Source organism: Rana temporaria, chromosome 5 (assembly GCF_905171775.1).
Source record: "Rana temporaria chromosome 5, aRanTem1.1, whole genome shotgun sequence".
Classification (NCBI taxonomy): Eukaryota; Metazoa; Chordata; class Amphibia; order Anura; family Ranidae; genus Rana; species Rana temporaria.
The window spans coordinates 30,259,507-30,284,896 of NC_053493.1; the positions used below are offsets into that span (position 1 = coordinate 30,259,507).

General features: G+C 42.9%; 1 protein-coding gene across 4 annotated transcripts in view; it reads left to right on the forward strand.

The window, feature by feature from the left end:
* SGCE (sarcoglycan epsilon) overlaps positions 1–24,465 on the forward strand; it is a 105,365-nt gene extending 80,900 nt beyond the window's left edge. For 2 of the 4 annotated variants that reach the window (XM_040352314.1, XM_040352317.1), the window contains 5 exons: positions 10,672–10,698; positions 13,948–14,136; positions 16,581–16,624; positions 18,561–18,595; positions 23,933–24,465. In XM_040352314.1, coding sequence (XP_040208248.1) covers positions 10,672–10,698; positions 13,948–14,136; positions 16,581–16,624; positions 18,561–18,595; positions 23,933–23,983 — 346 coding nt within the window. In that variant the 3' untranslated portion in view covers positions 23,984–24,465. The remainder of the gene's footprint in view (positions 1–10,671; positions 10,699–13,947; positions 14,137–16,580; positions 16,625–18,560; positions 18,596–23,932) is intronic. The other 2 variants (XM_040352316.1, XM_040352315.1) reach the window with 2 other exon arrangements.
* The last annotated feature ends 925 nt before the right edge of the window (positions 24,466–25,390 follow it).

The following is a 25,390-nucleotide window of genomic DNA, read 5'->3' on the forward strand; positions in this document are numbered from 1 at the left end:
ATGCAAACCTGGGCTGTATTTGTATTGTTGGCCCCTGAAATTTAAATGTTTTACCAGGTGTGCATTGCGTCAAGACTTATGGTTGCAAACTGTGTTTCCATTGGTCGATGTTTCCTGGTGCCTCCTTTTCTATATACATGTAGAATAAGGGGCCTATTTACAGAAAAATCTGCACAGCCATACGTCCCGTGAATCTGCTTGTACATTCATTCTGTGCGAATTGAGGGAAAAAAGGAATGTTCTTTAGGCCATTTTCTCTTCTGAATGGTTGTTCTTATATCATGTGCAATAGTAAAATACCACATTGTGGCCACTCAATTGGGGATGGGGAGTATAGGAAATACATATGTTATTGTGACAAGAGATACAATGTAACAATCCTAGAAAACAATAGGGAGAATCAGTAGATAAATGTAACCAATGGTGGCCATAATGTAGTATTTTCTTGAAATGCCTCAATTAGGAAACTACTACATTATGGTCACTAGATGGCACTGTGGAGCATAGGAAATACATACAGTATCTCACAAAAGTGAGTACACCCCTCACATTTTTGAAAATATTTTATTATATCTTTTCATGTGACAACACTGAAGAAATGACACTTTGCTACAATGTAAAGTAGTGAGTGTACAGCTTGTATAACTCAACACACAGCCATTATTGTCTAAACCGCTGGCAACAAAAGTGAGTACACCCCTAAGTGAAAATGTTCAAATTGGGCCCAATTGGCCATTTTCTCCCCCCGTTGTCATGTGACTCGTTAGAGAAGGGCCCGAAGGACTGTTGTCATCAGTTAATCAATGAAGCTGACTGATGGTCCGTCGCGCCTACACACCATCGGTTAAAAAAACGAACGTGTCAGAACGCGGTGACATAAAACACAACGACGTGCTGAAAAAAATGAAGTTCAATGCTTCCAAGCATGCGTCGACTTGATTCTGAGCATGCGTGGATTTTTAACCGATGCTTTTGCATACTAACCATCGGTTTTGACCTATCGGTTATCAGTCCATCGGTTAAATTTTACAGCAAGTTCTAAATTTTTTGACCGAAGGGGGCCCACACACGATCGGTTTGGACCGATGAAAAGGTCCTTCAGTCTGTTTTCATCGGTTTTGACCGATCGTGTGTACGCGGCCTTAGTGTTACAAGGTCTCAGGTGTGAATGAGGATCAGGTGTGTTAAATTTGGTGTTATCGCTCTTATTCTCTCATACTGGTCACTGGAAGTTCAACATGTCACCTCATCGCAAAGAACTCTCTGAGGATCTGAAAAAAGAATTGTTGCTCTACATAAAGATGGCCTAGGCTATAAGAAGATTGCCAAGACCCTGAAACTGAGCTGCAGCACGGTGGCCATGACCATACAGCAGTTTAACAGGACAGGTTCCACTCAGAACAGGTCTCGTCATGGCCGACCAAAGCAGTTGAGTGCACGTGCTCAGCGTCATATACAGAGGTTGTCTTTGGGAAATAGATGTATAAGTGCTGCCAGCATTGCTGCAAAGAAGGGGGGGTCAGCCTGTCAGTGCTCAGACCATACGCCGCACACTGCATCAAATTGGTCTGCATGGCTGTCATCCCAGAAGGAAGCCTCTTCTAAAGATGATGCACAAGAAAGCTGCAAACAGTTTGCTGAAGACAAGCAGACTAAGGACATGGATTACTGGAACCATGTCCTGTGGTCTGATGAGACCAAGATGTTTCAGATGGTGTCAGGCGTGTGTGGTGGCAACCAGGTGAGGAGAACAAAGACAAGTGTGTCTTCCCTACAGTCAAGCATGATGGGGGAGGGTCATGGTCTGGGGAGCTACAGTTCATTGAGGGAACCATGAATGCCAACATGTACTGTGACATACTGAAGCAGAGCATGGGCTGGGACTGGGCCGCCCGCAGGGCAGTATTCCAACATGATAACGACCCCCAAAAAAAAAACTCCTCACCGCTGAACTGTATTTTTATTTTATTTTTATTATAATTTTTTTTTGCATTGGTACATACCGTATTTATCGGGGTATAGCGCGCTCCCGCGTATAGAGCGCACCCTAAATGCCCCGAATTCCTGTGGAAAAATGTTTTTTTTGTACTTACAGTTTTGGTGTCTTGCGCGGCGTCCATCGGTGGCCTCGTCGGGTCCGGCGTCCGTCTGCAGGTTCGGTTGTCCTCTTCGTCGGGTCCGGCATCCTTCTGCGGCGTCCTCGCGTCCTCCCCGCTCGTTTCCCACGCCGAGTTTGAATACTGCGCCGACATATACAGAGCGCAGTACACTCGTGTATTGTCATGCAGGCTCGGCTACTCTCGCGCTGACGTTCTGTACGTCCAGGACGTCAGCGCGAGAGGACCCGAGACTGCCCGACAATACACGAGTGTACTGCGCTCGGTATATGTCGGCGCAGTATTCAAACTCGGCGCGGGAAAGCGGGTATCTGCGTATACCGCGCACCCACGATTTTGCCCTGATTTTCAGGGCAAAAAAGTGCGCGGTATACGCCGATAAATACAGTATCCTCTGGCAGTACTCAGCTCCCCATTCCCTTTGTTTGACAATCCCTTGTCTATAAGCCTTGAAGATGGGCAGAAATGATTTTCAAGATTTACCTCCCATTGACCACATTGAAATTTGCAATTTGTGGATTTTACAAGGAGTATGTCGAACAGAAATCGAAATTGCACACATTGAACCCACGCAAATTTGCTCTTCACTAGGCAAAGGTTTTTATTATAAATAACTACGGTATATTGTAGTAGAAGTACAAACAGTCCTCATCATCTACAGTGGTGCCCAAAGTATAACAGCATTATAATAATATATAACAAATACAGTATATTACAATATAGAAATGAATGCCGTGCACTAATAAAGACACACAAACAATTATGACACAATAAATAATCAAAAATCTGATTCAGTCCACATCCAAAAAGTGTCCATCAATCCAAAAGGTGCATTGGTGTCCATTTATGATCTTCTACAATAACGTGCTGTATGAATCACAATCCTCACTCGATCTTCCGTGCTCCGAATGTGATGCTAAACATTTTTGTTTTTATTTTTATTGTATGTGGATGAAACACATAACTGTGCTAGCTGGCTCTCTTTTGTTATATAGGAGGGTGGCAGTGTGGGGACAGCATTGTAATAAATATATCTTCTCTTTCTGCTACACATTTCCCTGTGTGTGTAGCTTGACATGCAGTTGAACCCCACTGTAGATGGCGATAAGTAATTCTCATCAGCTATGCTGTTTAGGAGATGCAAGTTTTAGTCCAACATGTGCTTTGATAGCTGGTCCCTTCTTTCAGTCTCTAAGCTTGAGTCTAAGCTCCCAGGATGCACCTGTTTCTCTACCTCAGACTGAAGAATGATGGGAACGTTTGTTAAAGGTGAACAGTTTCTAGTTTCTGCAAAAACAGTAAATTTACCACTGGCTCCATCTTGTGGTCAAATCTGATATTGCAGGCAAAACAACTCAATATCCTGCTGGAGGCAGTACAATGTATATTAAAGGATTTACCGGGGCATTTTGTTTAGTGTTCATGCAGAAACAAAGACCATGAAAAGTTGCAAATAAATACTTGCAGAATCTAAGATGATATTGTATGTTCACTTGTGACTGGCCTATATCAAGTCTTACCAAGGGTCATCCCACATATGGCCAACTTTTCAATTAACCTTTCACAAACTTTGGGCCTTCAAACTAAGCACCTGGTGAAAAAACAGATTTATTTCTGTGAAAACTCTGTGTAGATCTTGACACTTGAAAACCTTGAGGCCTCGTACAGACGAGGGGACATGTCCGATGAAAACGGTCCGTTTTCATCGGACATGTCCGCTCGGAGATTTTGGTCTGATGGTTGTACACACCATCAAACCAAAATCCCCACGGACAGAATACGCGGCGACGTGACGGCGACGCTACGATGACGCGGCGATGATGCGGCGACGTACGCGACCCCGGAAGTTCAATGCTTCCACGCATACGTTGAATCACTTCGACGCATGCAAGGGATTTCGGCCGAGCGGACATGTCCGATGGGTCGTACTGACCATCGGACATGTCCGACGGGCATGGTTCCAGCGGACATGATTCTTAGCATGCTAAGAAACATTGGTCCGCTGGAAACCTGTCCGCTAGGCCGGGAATCCGGTCAGGTCCGCCCTACACACGACCGAACATGTCCGCGGAAACTGGTCCGCGGACCAGTTTCAGCAGACATGTTCGGTCGTGTGTACGAGGCAAATCTCAACTTTTCCTTTAAAAGCTGAGCTTGACCCTTACCCAGGCCTTGCTGTTGGTCCTTTATATGCCTTCACTGGCCAGTAGAAAGCCTTTGCATGTGGGAAGAGTGGCTTCAGGTTTTGTATGTACAAAGAAAGTTGTTTTCATATACACCAGCTTTTCTCAAACTTTTTAACACAGAGGAACCCTTGATATAACTTTTCGGGTTTTAAGAAACCCTTACTAATAAATCTATATCTACAGCTCACTGTACATTCGTGTTAAGGTCATTAGGTAGAATGTGCCTTATATTTGTGGTCATTGGGAAGAATTCCCCCTTTTCAGAAAGCTAAAAAGATCAATGGTGTCAGTGGTTACTCATCTAAGAGGCAGAAGTTGCTCACTGCTCAAGGAACCCCTAGTAAACTCTATAGCAGTGGTTCTCAACCCTTCTAGTGCAATGACCCCTTGATAAAATTTCCCAAGTTGTGGGGACCCATGACAGTAAAATTGTTTTCATAGCGTGGGTTGTTGGCACCCAAGACAAGTAATTTTCGCCCCTAACCCATGGACATTTAGCGCTTCCTGAGTCCCTTCCACTTGTACAATGTTAAAACCCCTTATGGTACATTTTAGGATTTGCCACTTTTTTCTCTTTGTTCTCCTTTCTTTCCCTTTTATCTCTCTCTATCTTAATTTCTTTTTTTTCCCCATCCCTCTCTAGCCAACTTTCTTCTTTTATTCTTTCTCTCCCTTTTTCTTTGTTCTTCCCCCTCTTTTCCTCTTCCTATCATATATTCTCTCTTTTTATTCCTTTCATTACTCCTTGGTGGGGGAATTGGGATGAGTGGCAGTGCTGGGGGGAGTTCTGATCAGCCCACTTAGGTGCTCTTGATCAAAGTCATCTGCTGATCTGAGAACTGTAGTAGGGGCTTTCAATGGCAACTATAATCACAAGTAGTGTTAGGCCGCGTACACACGACCGGTCCAAACCGATGAAAATGGACTGAAGTTCAGTTTCATCGGTCCAAACCGACCGTGTGTACGGCCCATCGGTCTGTTGTCCTTCGGACAAAAATGAGAGAACTTGCTTTAAAATCGAACTGATGGACGGCTGACCATCGGTCAAAACCGATGGTTAGTACACAAAAGCATGCTTAGAATCAAGTCGACGCATGCTTGGAAGCATTGAACTTGTTTTTTTTCAGCACGTCGTGTGTTTTACGTCACTGCGTTCTGACCCGATCGGTTTTTGAACTGATGGTGTGTACGCACATCAGACCATCGGTCTGCTTCAGCGGTGAACCGATGAAAACGGTCCGTCGTACCAGTCTCATCGGATGGACCGGTCGTGTGTACGCATCCTCACTCACTGTGTCTCCGGCTTCACTGTGTCTCGCAGCAGTGACACCTATGCTGAAATCGGGAGATAGGGTCTCCTTCAGCCCCTCCCACTTCACATTCCTCACCAGTCAGCTGACTTCTAGTCTCTGCCACCCAGCCATTCCGTGAACTGAATGGGTGGCTGCAAAGAGTGGGCGGCCGCGGGCTCCAAAAACAGCCCAGCTGGGTGGCAGAGAAAAGGCTGGGAGAGCGGTGTGGGCTTCAGGAACAGCCCAGGATTCGGTTACCCCTGGCAAATCGTCATTCGACCCCCAGGTTGAGAACCACTGCTCTAGAGGAACCCTAGGGTTCCACAAAATCTTGGTTTGCTGATATACACTATGGGCCAGATTCAGGTACCTGCGCGCGGCGTAATGTATCCCGTTTACGTTACACCGCCGCAAGTTTTCAGCGTAAGTGCTTGATTCACAAAGCACTTGCGTGTAAACTTACGGCGGTGTAACGTAAAGGCGTCCGGCGCAAGCCCGCCTAATTCAAATGGGGCGTGTACCATTTAAATTAGGCGCGCTCCCGCGCCGGACGTACTGGGCATGCTCCGTTTTGAAATTCCCGCCGTGCTTTGCGCAAAGTGATGTCATTTTTTTGAACGGTGACGTGCGTAACGTACTTTCGTATTCCCGAAACGTCTTACGCAAAAAAAAAAAATTTGAAATTCGACGCGGGAACGACGGCCATACTTTAACATGGGCTGTCTAAAGTTAAGCCATGTAAAAGCAGGCTTAACTTTGCGACGGGAAAAAATGACTAGCGACGATGTAACGAACGCGAAAACCTTTGTGGATCGCCGTAAAAGCTCATTTGCATACCCGACGCAGGAAAACGACGCAAACTCCACCCAGCGGCGGCCGAAGTATTGCAGCCTAAGATCCGAAGGCGTATGAAGCCGTAAGCCTGTCGGGTCTTAGCCAAAAGCCGTTGTATCTTGTTTGTGAATCACAAATTAAGATACGACGCGGCAAATTTGAAAATTATGCCGGAGTATCAGTAGATACTCCGGCGTATCTCTTCTGTGAATCTGGCCCTATGTGGTCAAAAGTATGTTGATTGAGATGTGCATTACAGAAAAAATGTAATATTTTTTTGTTAGAATGATTCATTTTCGGAATTAGTTTCATACATTTGGATTTGTTTCCTTTTATTTGTTGTTTTCAAATCGATTAGAATTTTGGAAGACGGCTATATTTGTTCTATTTATTTGTATTCTAGTTTATTCTTTTATTTCTGTGCACCTACATGCAATAATTTGGAGGATTGTCCACATTAGATATGTGTGATTCGTTTCGTCACTAATCAAACATTTAGACAACATTTTTGTTATTCGGAAAATCGGATGTATCCACATTTCTGAATGACAATAGTAACGAATTTTAATGAATGCAAAATAAATTATAACGAAAAAAAAATATTCTATTTCTTTATTTCCTATTTGATTCTGTTCTTCTTTCTTTTCTATTATGATATTTTCTATTCTGTTTTATTATATTCCATTCTATTTTATTTTATTATATACTATTTATTTATTTTTTAAAGCTGCCTAAGTAGGGATCATCATCTTATTTCTTGCAATATGTTTTAATTTGGAAATTGATTTTTCAAATTCGAATTTAAATACTTTTTCAGATTAAAATTTATTTTCAAATTCGGATAATTTGTTTCCTTTATTTCAGATTAGTGGAAATCACTACTGTGATTTAAAAATTCAGATACATCCGATTTTCCGAATATCGAACATTTCATCCAAATTTCGATTCGTAACGAAAAACAAATCACACATGTCTAATTTGGACAAATATTGCATGCAGGTGCACAGAGCCAGCTCCATAAGGGCATGGTTTCATGAGTTTGGTGTGGAGAGACCAGACCTTACAAATGTTCTTGTGGCTGAATATGCACAAATTCCCACAGACGCATTTCAAAATCGAATGGAAAACTTTCTCAAAAGAGTAAAGATTATTATAGCCTTAAATAGGGACCCACTCCATATCCATGCCAATGGTTTTGGAATGGGATGTCCAACAAGTTCACATTCATGGTTATCAGGTGTCCACAAACTTTTGGTGATATAATGTGGCTTAATGGCGAGTATGGTGGGGCAGAGCTGGGAGCAGGAGACCAGTGTGGGCTTTTCAAAGGAACAAGTTACATTTTCTCCCACCTTATTTCTGGTTCCCTCAGCAGTGGCCACTAGCAGAGTGAGGAGCCCCCATAGGCATGACATCACTGTGCAATTACTAGGTCAGGAACTATCATTTCCTGTCTAGGACTACTCATAACTTAATATTGCTAAATTTTATTAGAACAAAAACATGACATTTTTCAGTTTTTTTATGCAGTACTGTACTGGTATGTTTTCAGAGATCAAATGTATTGTATTATGCAAATATCAAATTTTTATGCCAATAATTCACACGTTGCCACTTTCTTGATTTGAAGCACTGTACATATTTAAATTTAATATGTTTTTATTTTTTAATCTGTCTTTTTACAAGGCAAACTAAGTTTAATTATGTAGATGAAATGGGGGGAAAAAGCAGCAAGTAACATAACAAAAGCCATCCGCGCATTCTGGATTCCATTCTTTCATGAAGTTTATTTCAGCCAGTCATTAATCTCCATATTTGTGTTTGTTTTTGACGTGTGTTCTGTCTTTGCATCTTCATTTTCCAGTCATTCCTAGAAAATCTGCATTGTGTCCCATTATTATTTGCTCTATGGTGATCCAGAGCTGATGTCCCTGCTATTCCTAAAGGAACAATTCACCCAAAAGTGACATTCCAGTTATGGAGAATGTCCAGTGGAATGATTAAGCTTGTGGTTTATTATATCTCAAAATGACTCCAGACATGAGATCAACCAAACATACTTCCTGGCTTGACTCCACCATCACTGGGTGAACAAGACCCTGTGGAGCTACCATTGTTAGTGGAGGGAACTGGGAAGCTGTAGAGGTCTTACCGATGGAGTCCCTAAGAGGTATAGGAAGCAGTATATAATTAAGCTTCCCATCTACACTGAACAATCATTTTTTTGGTGGACTGATCCTTTCGTATTATCTCAGTTGTGTGGGCTACATTCTCAAGTCAAGTGAGCAATATGTCTACCAATATTTAGAAGAATCTTGTTAAATTCCAAAAACAAATTTTGGCTTTTCCAGCAAGTCCTGGAATCATATTTTGTTTTGTAGGTAGCTAAAATGAGGGGCTAAGAAAACCCTAGTGTAAATCCTAAACAAAATAAGTTAAATTGAAACTGGTTAATATAGATTCTGAAGTTTCCTTTTTAAAAAATGGTTTCTTTCGATGGTCTATAAAGCCTCGTACACACGACCAGTTTTCCTGCTAGGAAAACTGCGGGGAGAGCTTTTGGCCGGGAAAACCGGCCATGTGTATGCTTCTTCGCAGTTTTGCCGACAGGAAAACTGCCAGGAATCCCGGCGGGAAAATAGAGAACCTGCTCTCTATTTTCCCGCCGGGATTCCCGGCGGTTTTAAACCCGGCAGTTGTCCTATGGGGAAACACTGCGAGGGAGCATACACACGGTCGGGACTCCCCGCAGTTTTCCCGACGGGAAAACCTCTCGTGTGTACACAGGGAAACTTACCGAGCAGGTTCTCGGGTTTCCCGGCGGACTTTATACCGCTGGGAATCACGGTCTTGTGTACAGGGATATAGTCTAAGGTGTCCAGTTCAGTTTAAGGAATAGAAGTATGGCCTTGTAGACACTCAGTAACTAGTCAAAAGTAGCCTCTGTCAAACCAAATGTAGAGGTTTCCTCTGTGTCTTCCAATAGCTTCTATTATAGTTTGGCTGTCTACCCTGTTTAAGTAAAGCTTCATTGCCTGCATGCTTTATATTTTTAAGAAACAGACAAAAGGGTCCAAGAAAGGCAACTAATTACCGTAGATATTTTCTTACCCCCATTAAAATAAATTAGAGCTGTGATTAGGGTTTATCCCGAATTTCAGATGATGTTGAATTTCAATTTGAATTTCATGAATTCAGATGGCCAAATCCAAAAGTCACATTTATTTTTTGGGTGGTTACAATTTTCAAAAGGCATCTAGAAGAAAGGAATCAAAATTCGCCTCAAAGGCTGTTTCTGCCTTATATCTGCATCTGCTTTTGCTTAAGCAATCTTAGATTGACCCAGTGACACCCTTGTATGTTAGGACTTTTTGTAGAAAATTTTAAGTAAATGGCTCAGGCTGTTTTTTTGGCCCCATTATCTTATCAAGCAGAGATTTTTAGAGCTCGATTTGGATACCATCGAATTCAGATTTGGAAATCAGAACTTTGGAGGTTTTCATTTTTTTTTTAAAGTTTGGCCAAGCCACAACTTTTGAACTTTTACAAACTTTGCTCATCCAGCTGATTACTTTGAAATATGAGGCCCAAATGGAAAGGAAAGGAAGGAACACCGTCGCACACCAACCAAGGCCAAAAGGTGAATCAACAAGACAGCTTTAGCCTGACTCAACCCAGGCCACACCCCCTGGCGGAGTCAGCCTGAAGCCCTCTTGTTAATTCATCTTTTGGACCGGGTTGGTGTGCGGTGGTGTTTACTTCCTTTTCATTGAATGCTACAGAGGCTTCTTAGCAGCCTGCACCCTTGAGTAGGAGTCACCGGAGTTGAAAGATGTTTGTCTGGAGCAGCACCCCAAGTTTCCTAGGGTTACATATGAGGCCCAGTGTCTTCATTGTTCCTCGTGACCATAATTCAATGGTTTGGATAGTCAAATATTTGATTTACCTCAAGCTTACATTATTTATGTTAGAAAGGTTTACTTTTAACCAAAGAGGGCCCCATTAGTGAGTAACCACATGGATGTTTGAAGTATTTCACTCATAGGATGGATGCTCTTGATCACACGTAGAACATCTAAGCATCTTCTCCACCATCTTAACAAATACTGATGTAAGTAACTGTTTCTCTTCAGTACCTACATTAGCATTTATGGCTCATCTAGAACTCATCACTCATCTGTAGCTAAAGTGCTCCAAATATCAATGCTATTATTTAATTCATACATTTTGTTTTGTTTCTAGGGAAAAGAGAAACATGCAAACACCAGAGTAAGTGTCTTCTCTATGTTGCTTTGTTGTCACCTAATCTTCACCACCCACCTCACTGTAGCTTGCCATGCCTCACCCACGTGTTTCATGCTCCACCTTGGCATTCACTCATGGATTATTTTGGTGAACGCTGCTTGTAGTTGTTTAGGTTTACTAGGTGTGTTGGTGAACAGACTATGATATTTGTATCAATGTATGCGGTGTACCAGAGAAGCTGCTTATTTTAGGCTACGTCTAGTTCTTCTAAAGGCATACGAGCTGGTATTAGGGCCTGCAAAAATATCTGCAAGAAACTCTGGCAAATCAAAAAACAACTATTCAGGGATTTTGTGGGTGCGTGTGTTCATTTTTTGGATGTTTTAGGTAGATGCTGGGTATTTGTATAACTCATTAACCTTTTATATCTCTGGGGTCGCTATATTCATTAGACCTCTGCTCTTGGGTCCTCCGATTGACCTGGCATGATCAACACAAACAGATCACATTGCAAGTGTCCCCAAGAGATTTATGTACGTTTGGTAGAAAGAAAAGAGTGGCAGACCTACAGTATGGTTTAAAAGGGGTTACCAATCCCCCTCCATCAGGGCTTGCACAGGTGAGGGTTGGGAGAAAGCTGGACTGAGATGGTTATTCTGGAGTAGATTTTCTAACGAGGATTAATGGCATTCTCTGGCTGTTGGTCTATCCACCAGCTCAAGAGATGCAGTATATAAAATCCTTGGATGATTCATCCCACCCCAGTTAACCAAACCTGAAATATGTTTTCAGTGAACATACCCCTTAAGCAGAAATTCCATACCTAATATTTTTCTCTTAAAGGTCACCCATTGAAGACCCCTGTGGTTTGAAAAGAGGGCAAAGTGTTGGTGTTTTTTGAAGTCTGAAACCTAGATGTATTTGAAGGATGTTCCAGCTAAAAACGCGGTCAAAAGCATTCCACTATGATGGTGGGAGAGTATTTTGTTGAATTTGCTTTAGATCATTAAGTTCATAAACTTGTAGCTGAGGGCTTTGTGGGGTCCTGACCTGCCTTTTCTATCAGCCACTGTAGTTGCTGTTAAAGTTCCTATGTCATGGATTTCTTAAAGTGTATATGGGTTATATATATATATATATATATATTACCCTCTGTAGTAATCAGTTCATTCTCAGAGCAGCTGGCGAGAGAGTCAGTTATGGACATCACGTAGCCCCCAGCTTTCCCACAGACAAATGAGCCAATGACTGCAGATAATGCAGTTTCATAGATATACATTGTGAACATTTTAGTCTTTTTAGTCTTTTAGGCATTTTTAATGCATTTTGGCATTTCTCAGGTTGCCAGTTGCAGTCTGATTTGACGTGACTAGTACTTAAAAGTCAACCCTGCCCAGATAATATTTAGAAGTTTTTGATTCTTTATTTTCATTGGGATCTTATGGCTCTCCAAAGCTTAGTGAAGTAGGGATAAGTTTTGGGTTTGTTGCGATCACGAGTTGAAGCAAATCCTGCAGGGTTCAGGGTTCATGGTCCTGGTGAATTTGTGTGCAGATTTACCCAGGAGATTGTTTTTAAAACTGTGATGCATTGCATGGCCTTTGAGGTATGGTCAGCAAGCTTAGAGAGGGGACTTTTGGATAAGCCAGTCCCCTAAGTACAAAAATGGGGCACAGAGAAGTTGTAGTGTCAGTTGCTATAGGAAAGGGTAGGAAAAGATACAAAAAGACAAATTGCATAGGTTAGGGTTAGGAGAGATTTGGATCAGTTCTAAAACGTGAATTCTAATTGCTAGTTATTTGGGCAAATAAGGCATCCCATTAAAAAGTGGACTTTTGTTTCAGGGTGGCATTTTGGTGTTTTCTTTTATCGGTTTTTATTTAACTTTGTGTTATGCTCATAAGGCCACTTTTTACATTTTGGGGTGCTCAAACAGGAACATTCGATCGTTAATGACCATCTGTCCTTGGAGCTGCCTTTTTCTTTTCTTTTTTTGCAGCATGCCAATCCATTGCATGAAGGATAGAAAAACCACCTCACAATATGTCACTCACAATCAATGCACCCCAACCCCATAGATAAAAGTTAGGCATACCCCGGTTAGGCATTTTATCCCTTATTAAAACTATCCTGCTGCTGGCCGATTTTACACTGCTTTATCCTCTGTGGTCTTGTATTTCTTAATTCAAGCATGATAGAAATTAAACCAGGAGCGTGACAGTTTTGAAACAGCGAGAAAATGGACAGCCACAGCAGACTACTGGCCAAAGGGGTCCTATTACCACTTTTTCAAAAAGCATGTGTAGCTGCTAAACCTACCTGGAAAATAGCCTTTTTTTTAAATTGCAATGAATCAGATTGGGGTCCACAAACAAATATCAGTGTACGCTATCACTGAGACTGTCTGTAAGAATCATACTGTTATGAACATACAGTTTTAAGGCAGCCCCCCCAAGTGTCTAAATTTAACGATTTGTGTATTTATAATATTGCCTCGAAGCTGCATGAAAAGACCCTCTCCCCACTGTATGGTATTTTACATTTTTTGTTTGCATCGACGCATGTTTCCCATGGCAGTGCCCAGCTTCTCATATCTTTTGCCTAAAAAAAGTCAAAGTAATTTGCCTATTAGCCCTAAAAATGGCTGGAATTTAACAAGACCCCCCTACACTCAATATACTTTATTGGGATTTGCCTCTAGTACTAAACAAATCTGCCCAAGTAAGATTTGCCAAAGGTTCAGCGAACCCAAGCGTAAAGAAAAGCATATTTACCTGATTCTACAAGGCTTTGTGTCTCCCATGGCTGGAGTCCTCATTTATCTATTCTACAGTAGGGAAAATCCATTGAGGAGTTTGATACTGTCACTTGTGTTTTAATGACTGCAATGAGCTAGCAGAGCATTCTGGGGAAAACTTGGCAGTGGTGTCCCAGAGACAGCTAAGAACTTGTCAACTTTTCGGTAGACATGAAAACCTGAACTAACAAATTGGATAGTGTTGGCCAATATCTTAGGTCCTTATCTATCAAAATTCTGAAAAAGAACTGTACCTTCTCTGTTTTCAATGGTGTACTATAAGCAACCACAATGTACTTTCTTCCAACACTTTTATAAATGTTTTTTGCTGACAACTTTGCTTATTGTTGGGGTGTTGAAGTAATGAAACCTTCTAATATCTTTCTGATTTACAACAGTGCAGTAAAGTCTCTCAGACAATGAGATACGAGTAAAATGAACAAAATGTAATATTATACCTTTCTGTTTTACTCCAGTATTCAGCTTGTTCACCACAGCGCTATCCAGAAATCATCCAAAGAACTTCGTGACATGTCCAAGCACAGGGAGATTGCCTGGCCTTTGTCCACGCTTCCAGTTTTCCACCCGGTGACTGGCGAAATGGTGCCGCCACTTCACACAGACACCTACGATAATACCAACATGCCACTAATGCAAACACAGCAGTGAGTATTAATTGTTGGCTTAGGAGCTGTAAAGTCCTTAGTCTGCACCACCAATGTTCTTCACATAACATTTTTTTGTTTTTGTTGTTCTGAGAGCTGTGATCATAGAGATCAACTACAGACCAGGACTGGGAACAAGGAATATAGTTGCTCTAGATTATTGTGATGGCACAGCATGGAACCATAAAATATCATTTCTGTAATGTACTGCACATTTAATCACTGGAGAAACAGATCAGATTGTTAGAAGAAGGTGACCTCTACATTAGTTTAGCTAAATGTCTATGTTCTGGTCCATATCATTTTCAGCTGTGTCAAGTAAATTGCGAATTCTCAGTTCTGGTCTGCACACTTGTGTCTCTCTATATCAGCCATTCTCAACCAGGGTTCCCTGGGGGGGCTCTTGGGTTCCTCTAGAGGTTTCTATGAGCTGTGACTGATTGACTTCTCGTGTGATGGTGCCTACAAAGTCCTGGAACCAATGCCATTCAGCAAAGCCAACTTACAACTGACCACCAATTTGAGGGTAATTTTACCCATTGACCCTGATGAATTGGTTTTCAAAAGGGTTCCCCAAGACCCCGAAAATTGTTTTAGGAGTTCCCCTCGGCAAAAAGGTTGAGAAATGCTGCTTTATATTGTATTCTTGGTAAGGGCAAATGCAGACAAGTTATAGGTAGACAATACACTGATGGTTTTGGCCTGTGATGGCAGATATCACAGCGCAGAGTTTATATTTGAAGGTTTGGCATCCCTACTAGCACCCTACTGCACAAATACCACCATAGCATGTAAACTGGCAGTGGGGGGGGGGTTTGGGGCAGGGAAAATGGCTGGCAAATTTAGTGCAGTCAGCTATTCCCATCTGCCCAGCAATCCACAAAGGCAAAAAATGAAGCCTGTCTGGACTCCTGGTTTATAAAGAATTGGATTACTTTGTGAATTGGATTGGATTACTTGAGTGTTTGTACTTTCCAAGCCAGTATAGCTCTGAAGTTACTAAGTAGACCCCAAATACTGGCAGCAGTATCTTAGCTTCTTTCCTTCTGTGTGCCGACTGACACTAATAATATTACTCCATAAATAAACTTTGATAGATATTTATGTACTATTTAAAGCACCCAGACTCAGACTCTCACTGGATTGGCGAATACTTTAGAGGCCTATCAGCAGGACAACAGTTGATACTTCTGCCACCTGATTCAAGGGTCAAGGAAAACTTGTAAATTCAACTCTGAATTTAGACCCCTTGGGGCTAGTCTACCTAGTTTAAAGATCAATATTTTCTCCTTACAGAGAAGTATGGTATTGAATTCCCCTTTGCGGGAGAATGAATTTAGGAATAAATACCCTTAACACTTAATCCAACTGGCCTTCCGCTTAGTACTGTGGCAAATTTCTGTGCTAGTGGCTTATTGTCATCCTGATGCCTAATGCTTTCGATGTGTTTTCCAATGTGGACCCTTAGCTGAGGCTTAGTTTTTCCACATAAAATTTGGAGCATGGACACAACATGTATAATAGGTGTTTAGTGCAGCAAATAATAAATTGCCTAATTTGAAAAGTCCACATCGGATTTCTCCACAAAGGAGAAAATTTGGCAATGCCCACATGGGAACATGCCAGTTGTTTTTGGTAGCCCAGTAAGCCAGGTCTTCATTGGCTTGAATATAAATTTCAACTGGACCAGCTAATCATTGAGATTTCTGGCTCGTTTTGTGACCATAAGGGGTCTTGGGTCCATCATGGCGGCCAATTGCAGGGAACAGATCAGGAAATGCCCTCACTTCCTCTCACTGAGTTCTGTATTGGGTAATGACCTGTACTGGGTCTATAGGGCACATCACAGACAGCAGATCGCTCCTACTACAACCTGATGCTCATTTCCTGGCTCTCCTAATGACTCTGTGTTGATAGCCTCTCTCTCAGAACCTCCAGTACATATTATATATCATAGCTTCTTCCCTATAGTCCCTCATCACAGGTACAGTTCCGGTGAATACGCAGAGGATCTGTCCCATGGGGATGCCACTGATGAGGGACCTTGGATGATGGATGTTGGCTTGTAGCAGGGTATTGGCCGTCGACAGTATAGGTCACTGGCCACCAGTAGTTAAGGAGTTTTTCATTTGGGGTGCAGAATGCCAGGTGCCACAGAGATGTCGGTGGAGAGGGGAAGCCTCCAGGGTAGCCATGACAAAACATTGCAATTGTCCCACTATTTGTATTTATTATTATTCATTATTATTCACGATTTATATAGCGCCAACAGAGGGAGGACAGCACAATTACAGCCTCTTATGCCTCTGTTAAGAGAGTTAAACATGTTAAAAGTACAGTTAGCCTTTAATGATTCTCGTGTAATGTGTGTCCAATAAAAAAACAATGCTTGACCTGCAGATGGTTCCACCATGAACTGACAAATGTTTCATTGTGTTTCCCAGGACAATACCACATCAGACAGCAATACCTCAGCAACACAATCCAGGTCAGTAGAGCAAATCATTGTGGGTATATGGTTTAATTTAGTGACAGGCTATGGTTTAACGTAGAGAGGTGTGCACAGTGCTTGCAAACACTGTTTCCTTCAGGCTTAAATTGAAGGAAACATAAGGGAGCTCCCAAGCCCATAAGTATTGCCCACCCTGTACGCAAATAATGGTCAACTTGCTTAAAAAAGGGGGGCCTTAAGTGTAGTCTCTGACATCACTGAAGGGCCACACATAATATTCAGTGACTGTAATGCCCTGTACACACGATCGGTTCGTCTGAGGAAAACGGTCAGATGGACCGTTTTCCTCGGACGAACCAATCGTGTGGGGGCCCCATCGGTTTTTTTTCCCATCGGTGAAAAAAAATAGCACCTGTTTTAAAATTTTCTGATGGTTTAAAAACCGATAGAAAAAAACAATCGTCTGTGGGGAAATCCATCGGTCAAAAATCCACGCATGCTCAGAATCAAGTCGACGCATGCTCGGAAGCATTGAACTTAATTTTTCTCTGCATGTCGTTGTGTTTTACGTCACTGCGTTGGACACGATTGGATTTTTAACTGATGGTGTGTAGGCAAGACTGATGAAAGTCAGCTTCGTCGGATATCTGATGAAAAAATCCATCAGACCGTTTTCATCAGATGAACCAATCGTGTGTACGTGGCATTAAGCTACAAAAAGCTGGCTGAGGCTGCAGACATGCAACGGCACCTAGTCAGAGACTGGAAACATGCGTTATTATGCTGCGTACACGCGGTCTTTTTTTATTTTTTTGTGTATTTTGTGCGTGTACTCGAGAGAGGAGCCGGACTGCAGGAGTTGGGAGTAGGCAGGCCTCCCCCAGAGGCAATCTGCCACCTTTCTCCATGCCCCGGGTGGCAATGGCGGGTGTGTGAGGGGGTCCTCCCACACAGCCCGCCCTACCTGCTCCGCTTTGAAGCCCAACGGGGCAGAGGGACTCCCTATAAGGGAGTGAGAGGATCTAGCCCGCTCAACCAGCCCCGTTAATCCTTCGCCTCTCATTTTAGAGACCGCGTGGTCAAAGTGCGTGCATGTTAACCGAATTTCGAGTGCGTGTAAGTGTGGTGGTTTTTGTGGGAGGGGGGTGGGCGTACTAAGCGCAGGTTTACCTTGCATAGCACACCCACCGGGAGCCGGGCTGAGACCACTGCGTACACGCGGTCTTACTTTTGACCGGGCATAACTCAGTCGCAATTTCCGACGGAAAAATAGAGAACCTGCTCTCTAAGTCCTTCGGAAATTCCGATGGAAAAAGTCAGATGGGGCATACACACGGTCGGAATATCCGAAGAAAAGCTCACATCTGACCTTTTCCATCTGAAATTCCGACCGTGCGTACGCGGCATTAGACAGTAATAGACTGGAGACGCGTTAAAGGGGACTGCTAGAGATCATTGCTATTACATTCTCTTTACAAAGCATTGATTCCACATCTGTGCTCACCGTAGCCCCCTTAAAAATGACTTGTGCCACAGTTGATATTTTTCTCAGTTTGTTAATAAAAGATCAGATTGATAGAGGTGGACAGCAGAATAAAAAATAAGACAGTGTGACATGAAGAAATAAATGAATCCATCTACCCATACTAGAAGCCGGGGAAAAGAAGATTCTTCACAGTTTTTTGGTGTAATTGGCAGTAAGGTAATCCAGGGACTCTGGAGGTCAAATTTGCAGGACCATAGAAGTACATGTTGAAAGCTTGTTGTGATTTTCATATCGTCCCCCAAGAAATAGAAGAAAAAGTCAGGAGGATGCAATCTCCTGCATATAGGAAGTGGGATGACTTTTAAATTACATTTAAAACTTTATCCTGTTTGACAAAAAACAAATATGTGTAAGAACTGCATGTGGAAGCAGAACGGGGAATTTCACATTTATCTTCCTCTTCATTACTGCTTTCCGAATCCAAAGGAGAATTCCGCATGGCAACATTTCAGAGGTTCGAAGTAAGTAGAACCAACAGTCAACTGTTTTCCTTTTAAATTTAAAGCCTTCTGTGATATTACACATGGAATACCCAAACTTATAGCTCTATTGCTACTGTTATTGGTCACTGTACAATTAATTGGGCTTTATCAATGAGCTTACAGTATGTCAAACGCTTAGGGCTCATTTACACTTGCTTAAAAACATGGCTTTGGACAGGCTTTGTTAAAACTCTCTGAATGCCAGTCAAAGCTTCTGTCACTAAATAAAATGGTTAGTTTCAGAGAGAGTTACGCCGGCGTATCAGTAGATACGCCGACGTAACTCTGAATCTGCGCCGTCGTAAATTTAAGCGTATTCTGGAAACCATATACGCTTAAATTAGGCTAAGATACGAGCGGCGTAAGTCTCTTACGCCGTCGTATCTTAGTTGCATATTTACGCTGGCCGCTAGGTGCCGATTCACGAACGTACACTTGCCCGTCGCAGTAAAGATACGCCGTTTCCGTAAGAGATACGCCGCGTAAAGATAAAGCTGCCCCATAGGTGGCGTAGCCAATGTTAGGTATGGCCGTCGTTCCCGTGTCGAAATTTGAAAATTTTACGTTGTTTGCGTAAGTCGTTCGCGAATAGGGCTGGATGTAATTTACGTTCACGTCGAAACCAATACGTCCTTGCGGCGTACCTTGGAGCAATGCACACTGGGATATGTACACGGATGGCGCATCACGTCGCGTCAACACCCATTTACATAAAACACGCCCCCCTCATACTCATTTGAATTAGGCGCGCTTACGCCGGCCCCATTTACGATACGCCGCCGTAACTTAGGAGGCAAGTGCTTTGTGAATACAGCACTTGCCTCTCTGATTTACAGCGGCGTAGCGTAAATACGATACACTACGCCGCCGTACAAATACGCCGCCCTACCTGAATCTAGCCCCTTGTGTTTGCTTTGGTTTGGCTTTTGCTTCAAAAAATTACACCCCATGTCGCTTTAGTGATGCTTCAAAGCATCTTTAAAGCCTCCATAGAAGTCTATGGCAAAGATTGCTTGAAGCACCTGCAGCTTTTACAAGGCTTCAGCTTTAGCTTCACTTTGTTTTGGAGAAATTGCAGGTATGAGATATCAACACACACGAAGGGCAGCTAAGCTTTATATAAGCTTCAAAAAAGCACCACAGAAGCATAAAAAAAAAAAACATGTTGAAGCTCTTTAAAATGGAAGTAAACCCTCCATTACAACTTTCACCTACAGGTAGTGCTAGATTAAGGCACCTTTGACACTGGGGCGGGAGGCGCGGTGGTGGTATAGCTCCGCTAAAAATAGCGGCGCTATACCGTCAGATTTGCTGCGGGATTTGCCCGCTAGCGGTGCAGTATTAACCCCCGCTAGCGGCCGATAAAGGGTTAATACCGCCCGCGGTTTCCCATTGGTTTAAATGGGAAGGAGCGGTATACACGCCGCTCCTCTCACCGCTCCAAAGATGCTGCTGGCAGATTTTTTTCTCTCCCGCCAGCGCATCGCCTCAGTGTGAAAGCCCTCGGGCTTTCACATTGAGTATGCAGTGCAGGAGTTTTTCGAAAAACTCCTCAGTGTGAAAGGGGTCTAAGGCTTATCTGTAGGTGTTTGCAATATCTCCTAAACCTACACGGTTTAGGAGATATTTGCCAAAAAGAATGCACCGTTGTCAACGGCACAGGCGCACTGAGATCGCCGGTTTTCTGAATGAATAATGCCGGCATTGATGGATCCCGCGCGCGATTGCGTGGAGTGACGTTATCTCCGCTCCGGCCAATCACAGCGCCAGAGCGGCGATACCCGGAAGTAACCTCCGGGAGATATGTCTGCGGCTGGAGGGGAAGATAAGGACAGCTTTGGGGGCTTCGATCTAAGGTAAGTAATGCATACTAGCTCATTATGCCTTTGTCTTGCAGGTTTTTTTTTTTTTGGGGGGGGGGGGGGGTTTCAACCGCTTTAATGTGTGTTGAAGTCTAAGCAAGTGTAAATGAGCCCTTAAAGAAATGTATTTCAAATAGGTAAAATGTGTTGACAACCCCTCACAGGGGCTTCTGATGGAAAATGCAAGTGGCCATATTTGTCCAGTTCACCCAGATTATGTTTTAAACAATCATCAGCTGCAAGTCTGTCATTTGGTGCTGTAGCAAGACTGTGGCAAAAAGCCAGATCCACATTTGGTCAAAGACATTATCCAGGTTCCCTGGCTGGTTTGTTTATATATAAAGTAGCAGCCAGCCAGGGGGTCTGTCATTTTGCACCGGTAGTGTGACAGGTCAACATTGGTGGGCAGCGGATCATCGTTATTGGCATTGGATTTACATTGAGTGACATCATTTTTTTTCATTTGTAATAAAGGACTTTTTACTATGTGGGTGTTTTTATTTAGTGTTTACATATTTTTTGGTGAATGAGTAACAAGGGGTACTACTATGTACCCTGTACGCATTTCTCTAGGGTAGGGGGCCGGATGTCTTGGGGAACCCTTATTCTAACAAGGGCTTCCAGATACCAATAAGTCTCACAAACGTCTACATCCCTTTTGAGAGACGGGTTGCTGGAATGAGGCTTTTCCCAGAAAGATACCCTGGCACACTTGCTGCCCCCCACCCTATCCTGGCTACCCAGGCTGCATACCTGGATAAAAATCTTTATGAAACTTTAGGGGGACGCCATGCCATTTTTTTTTTACTGCCCTTTAACAACAACAAAAAAAATCATACCAGTCTCTTATCTAGGCATAGAGCAGAGAAAAATAGGACCGTAAATCCACTTCAGAATAAGTGGGTCCCCAAATATCTGCCCCCCCCCTTAAGGGAAGGAGCATAGGGTACATAGTCCAAAAATGCACTGTAAAAAATAAATAAGAAGACTCACACAGGAAAAAAGTCCTTTATTTTTTAATAAAATAAAAACATAAAAAATAAACCATCCCGATGTAAAACTAATGTCATCACAATGACCCAACTCCCAATGATGCTGCCCGGTCGCTACACCCATTGCAAACAGAAGATCCCTGGCAAGATGCTGTATGTCAACAAGCCATCTGGGGATTTTAAGTGGCATCATTGGCCAAATATGGTTAGTGAGGTCACAGGATACCTAACCGGTTTGCCTACAACTAGGAGCTGGCTAAGGATCTGTCATTTAATGTTAGTGCTATTACTTCTAAAGCCGGCCATTCCCCCCTCAATACAGTCAGTGTTGATGTGGGAATCCCTCCCGCGGAGCTATTGTGTTCTTCCGGTGGGGGAGGAGTGCAGGGAGCTGTCCCGGGCGGCTATAGCCCCTGGCAATAATCGCATGAAAAATCGGACACACTGGTTGTACCCAAGTTGATCAACTTGGGTACAATCAGCCTGTCCATACATGGTTCGAATCAGGGATCGGCCGAGATTCGAACCATCTATTGCCGACTTAAGTGACAGATCCCCAGCTGCTGTTGGTAAATATAACATACCACTGTTAAAGCAGTACATTGAACTGCTCTCTAATCAAATTAGCAGTTTTAAGACCAGTTATTAAAAGCATTTGTGGTATTTGTAATATTGCCCCTTTAACTGCATTAAAATACCCTCTTTCCACTGTATTTTTAAGATTTTTTTTTAATTACACATATCCTCCAGTCAGTGGCGGCTGGTGCTCAAAATTTTTGGGGGGGCGCAAACAAATGAAAAAAAAAACATCAATTGCAGCCTCACTGTACCCATCAATTGCCGCCACTGTGCCCATCAAAAGTGGCCACTGTGCCATAAAATTTACGCCACTGTGCCATAAAATTGTCGCCACTGTGCCATGCCATCAAACGCAGCCACTGTGCCCATCAATTGTCGCCACTGTGCCATGCTATCAAACGCAGCCACTGTGCCATCGTCGCCACTGTGCCCATCAATTGTCGCCACTGTGCCATGCCAAACACAGCCACTGTGCCATCAATTGTCGCCACGCCAAATGCAGCCACTGTGCCATGCCATTGTCGCCACTGTGCCCATCAATTGTCGCCACTGTGCCATGCCATTGTCGCCACTGTGCCATGCCAAACGCAGCCACTGTACCATGCCATTGTCGCCACTGTGCCCATCAATTGTCGCCACTGTGCCATGCCATTGTCGCCACTGTGCCCATCAATTGTCACCACTGTGCCATGCCAAACGCAGCCACTGTGCCCATTAATTGTCGCCACTGTGCTATGCCATTCTCGCCACTGTGCCATGCCATTGTGCCCCCTCAAAAACCACCAGATTTCTTCCCCCCTGTCTCCTGGCACTTACCTTTCTCGGGTCAACCATCCTCCCTCCACGCTCCCTCGATGTCTTCTCCCTAGTCCCGCCCTCGATGTTGCTTCAGCCAATCAGGTTACCGGTAACAAGAACCGGTGAACCCGATTTGGGTGAGACGCCTGTCAGTCTTATCTAAGGAACGCACCACCCGTACGTCCCATAGATAGGCTTTCCGAGTACAGCCCTCCGGCTCCCGGAAACTTATCAGAGCCGCTGGCTCTGATAGGCACTTCTGCACAGCCAACCAGCTGTCGTTATTCAGGTGGCCGGCGCTCACCGTCCGGCCATCTGAATAGTTGGCGGCAGCCGGCAACAATAACAGATTCATGCAATGCATGAATCTATGTTATTATCAGTGGCGGTGCGAGAGCCAGAGGGGGCGGCGCTCTAGCGCCCCCTATAGATGCACCGCCTCCAGTGCCCAGCTACCCATGCCCCCTTTGAACAAAAGCTTACAAACTGGCCTTGAAAAAGTCCAGATAAAAAAAATAAGATTCAGCTCCCATAGAATGGAATGGGATTTGGTGCTGAATTCACAGAACCTCCCGAAAACCGGGTTTCGCTACGCTCATCCCAATAGGTAACATACTGTAGTTGCTCAAAAGGAAACATGTTAGTTGATCTTACGCTGCATTTTGGATAGTTGACAATAAATGGAGAAAAGTCTGTGTGTGACGACCAATCAGATTACAACTGTCATTTTGTAGCTTGTCCTTGTGAAAAGCCATCTGAAACCTATTGGCTGTTGTGAGCGTTTTAGTTTTCGGCATTTATATAAATGATCAAAAATCAGCAGCAACAGCAACAGTGACCTGAAAATGAGTCCATAGGGAACACATGAATCTGATTTTGGCAGTGTGAAACTTTTTAGCACAAGCATTGAGGTGGGTCTGTTCGGGAACATCTCTCGTGTATCACAGGAAGGGGTTCTCAGATCACCAGACTGCTAATAAATGGGGGACTGATGAACTGTAACACGTCCGCATGAATGAAGACGGAAACAGGCCTCTCAAGGTTTAATGTTCAGTTCTGACTGGCGTGTTTCTTTATTATTGCAGGTCAATGGTATACCTGAAGAGAGGAAACTAACAGAAGCCATGAATTTATAACAAACGTGTGAAGAAAAGAACCTTTCTATAAACAAACGCCAACTTTTCTAACCAAGAAAATGACCCACCTGCATGGCTCATGGGACAGTTTCATCCATCTTGTTTTTTTTTATAAATTGTACCAGTTTTTTTTTAATGAACTTTATTAAAATGACAACAAAGAACAGTCAATGAACACAAGATGGCAGTACAAGCAGCAATGGTGATGGGCAACTAGTCAATCAAATGTCATTCTTCATCCAAAAGGGCATAAGATGGTAGCTGGCCGGTTGCGGCGTGCAATTTGTTCATTGCTACCCTGCTAAATGAGCCGACTGTTAAAGCTAATTTAATTCCAGCATTTACCACAACTCATTCGCAAGGATCAACGTTTTGTACATAGGAGTGAGAATTCACCAGATCTGGCTTTGCCACCCCATTCTGCACTGTAAACATGTATTTGTGTTTAACTGCAATAAAAAGTATAACTTTTATAGAACAAATCTCGTTCTTGAGTGTTTTTGCACCTTTTAGGTAAATCATGACCTTACAATCACAACAGGGATAACAATGGGCCACCAATTATAGTTTACTGATCCGGATACATTGCTTCTCTGTAGGCATTAAAAGGCAGTGAGGGTTGATTGATAAATTCCAAAAAAATAAAATATATATAATAATACATTTTATTTATAATGCGCTTTACATCAAAAGATCTCAAAATGAACTAGTGAAGCCGATTTCTCACCTTCAGACACTAGCAAAAAAACTGGGGACTCATGGAGAGGGGTAGGGTTATAAAGGGGGGCCCTAGGATGGCTTTTGAAGCGGGCCAGTGTCTAATCATCTGAAGGTACAAGCTTATAACCCATAGTGTATAAATATGTTTCCTGTGTCATGCACTGTACCATTAAGATAACAAAATTGTGGCTTTATACAGGTGGTCCCCGGGTTACAAACCATTTTGTAGGGTTGTTCTTAACCACTTAAGACCCGGACCCAAAGGACCTTGCCCCTTTTTGCGATTCAGCACTGCGTCGCTTTAACTGACAATTGCGCGGTCGTGCGACGTGGCTCCCAAACAAAATTGGCGTCCTTTTTTCCCACAAATAGAGCTTTCTTTTGGTGGTATTTGATCACCTCTGCGGTTTTTATTTTTTGCGCTATAAACAAAAATAGAGCGACAATTTTGAAAAAAAATTCAATATTTTTTACTTTTTGCTATAATAAATATCCCCCAAAAATATATATAAAAAAAAATTTTTTGCCTCAGTTTAGGCCGATAAGTATTCTTCTACCTATTTTTGGTAAAAAAAAAAATCGCAATAAGCGTTTATCAGTTGGTTTGCGCAAAATATATAGTGTTTACAAAATAGGGGATAGTTTTATTGCATTTTTTTTTTTTACTACTAATGGCAGCGATCATCG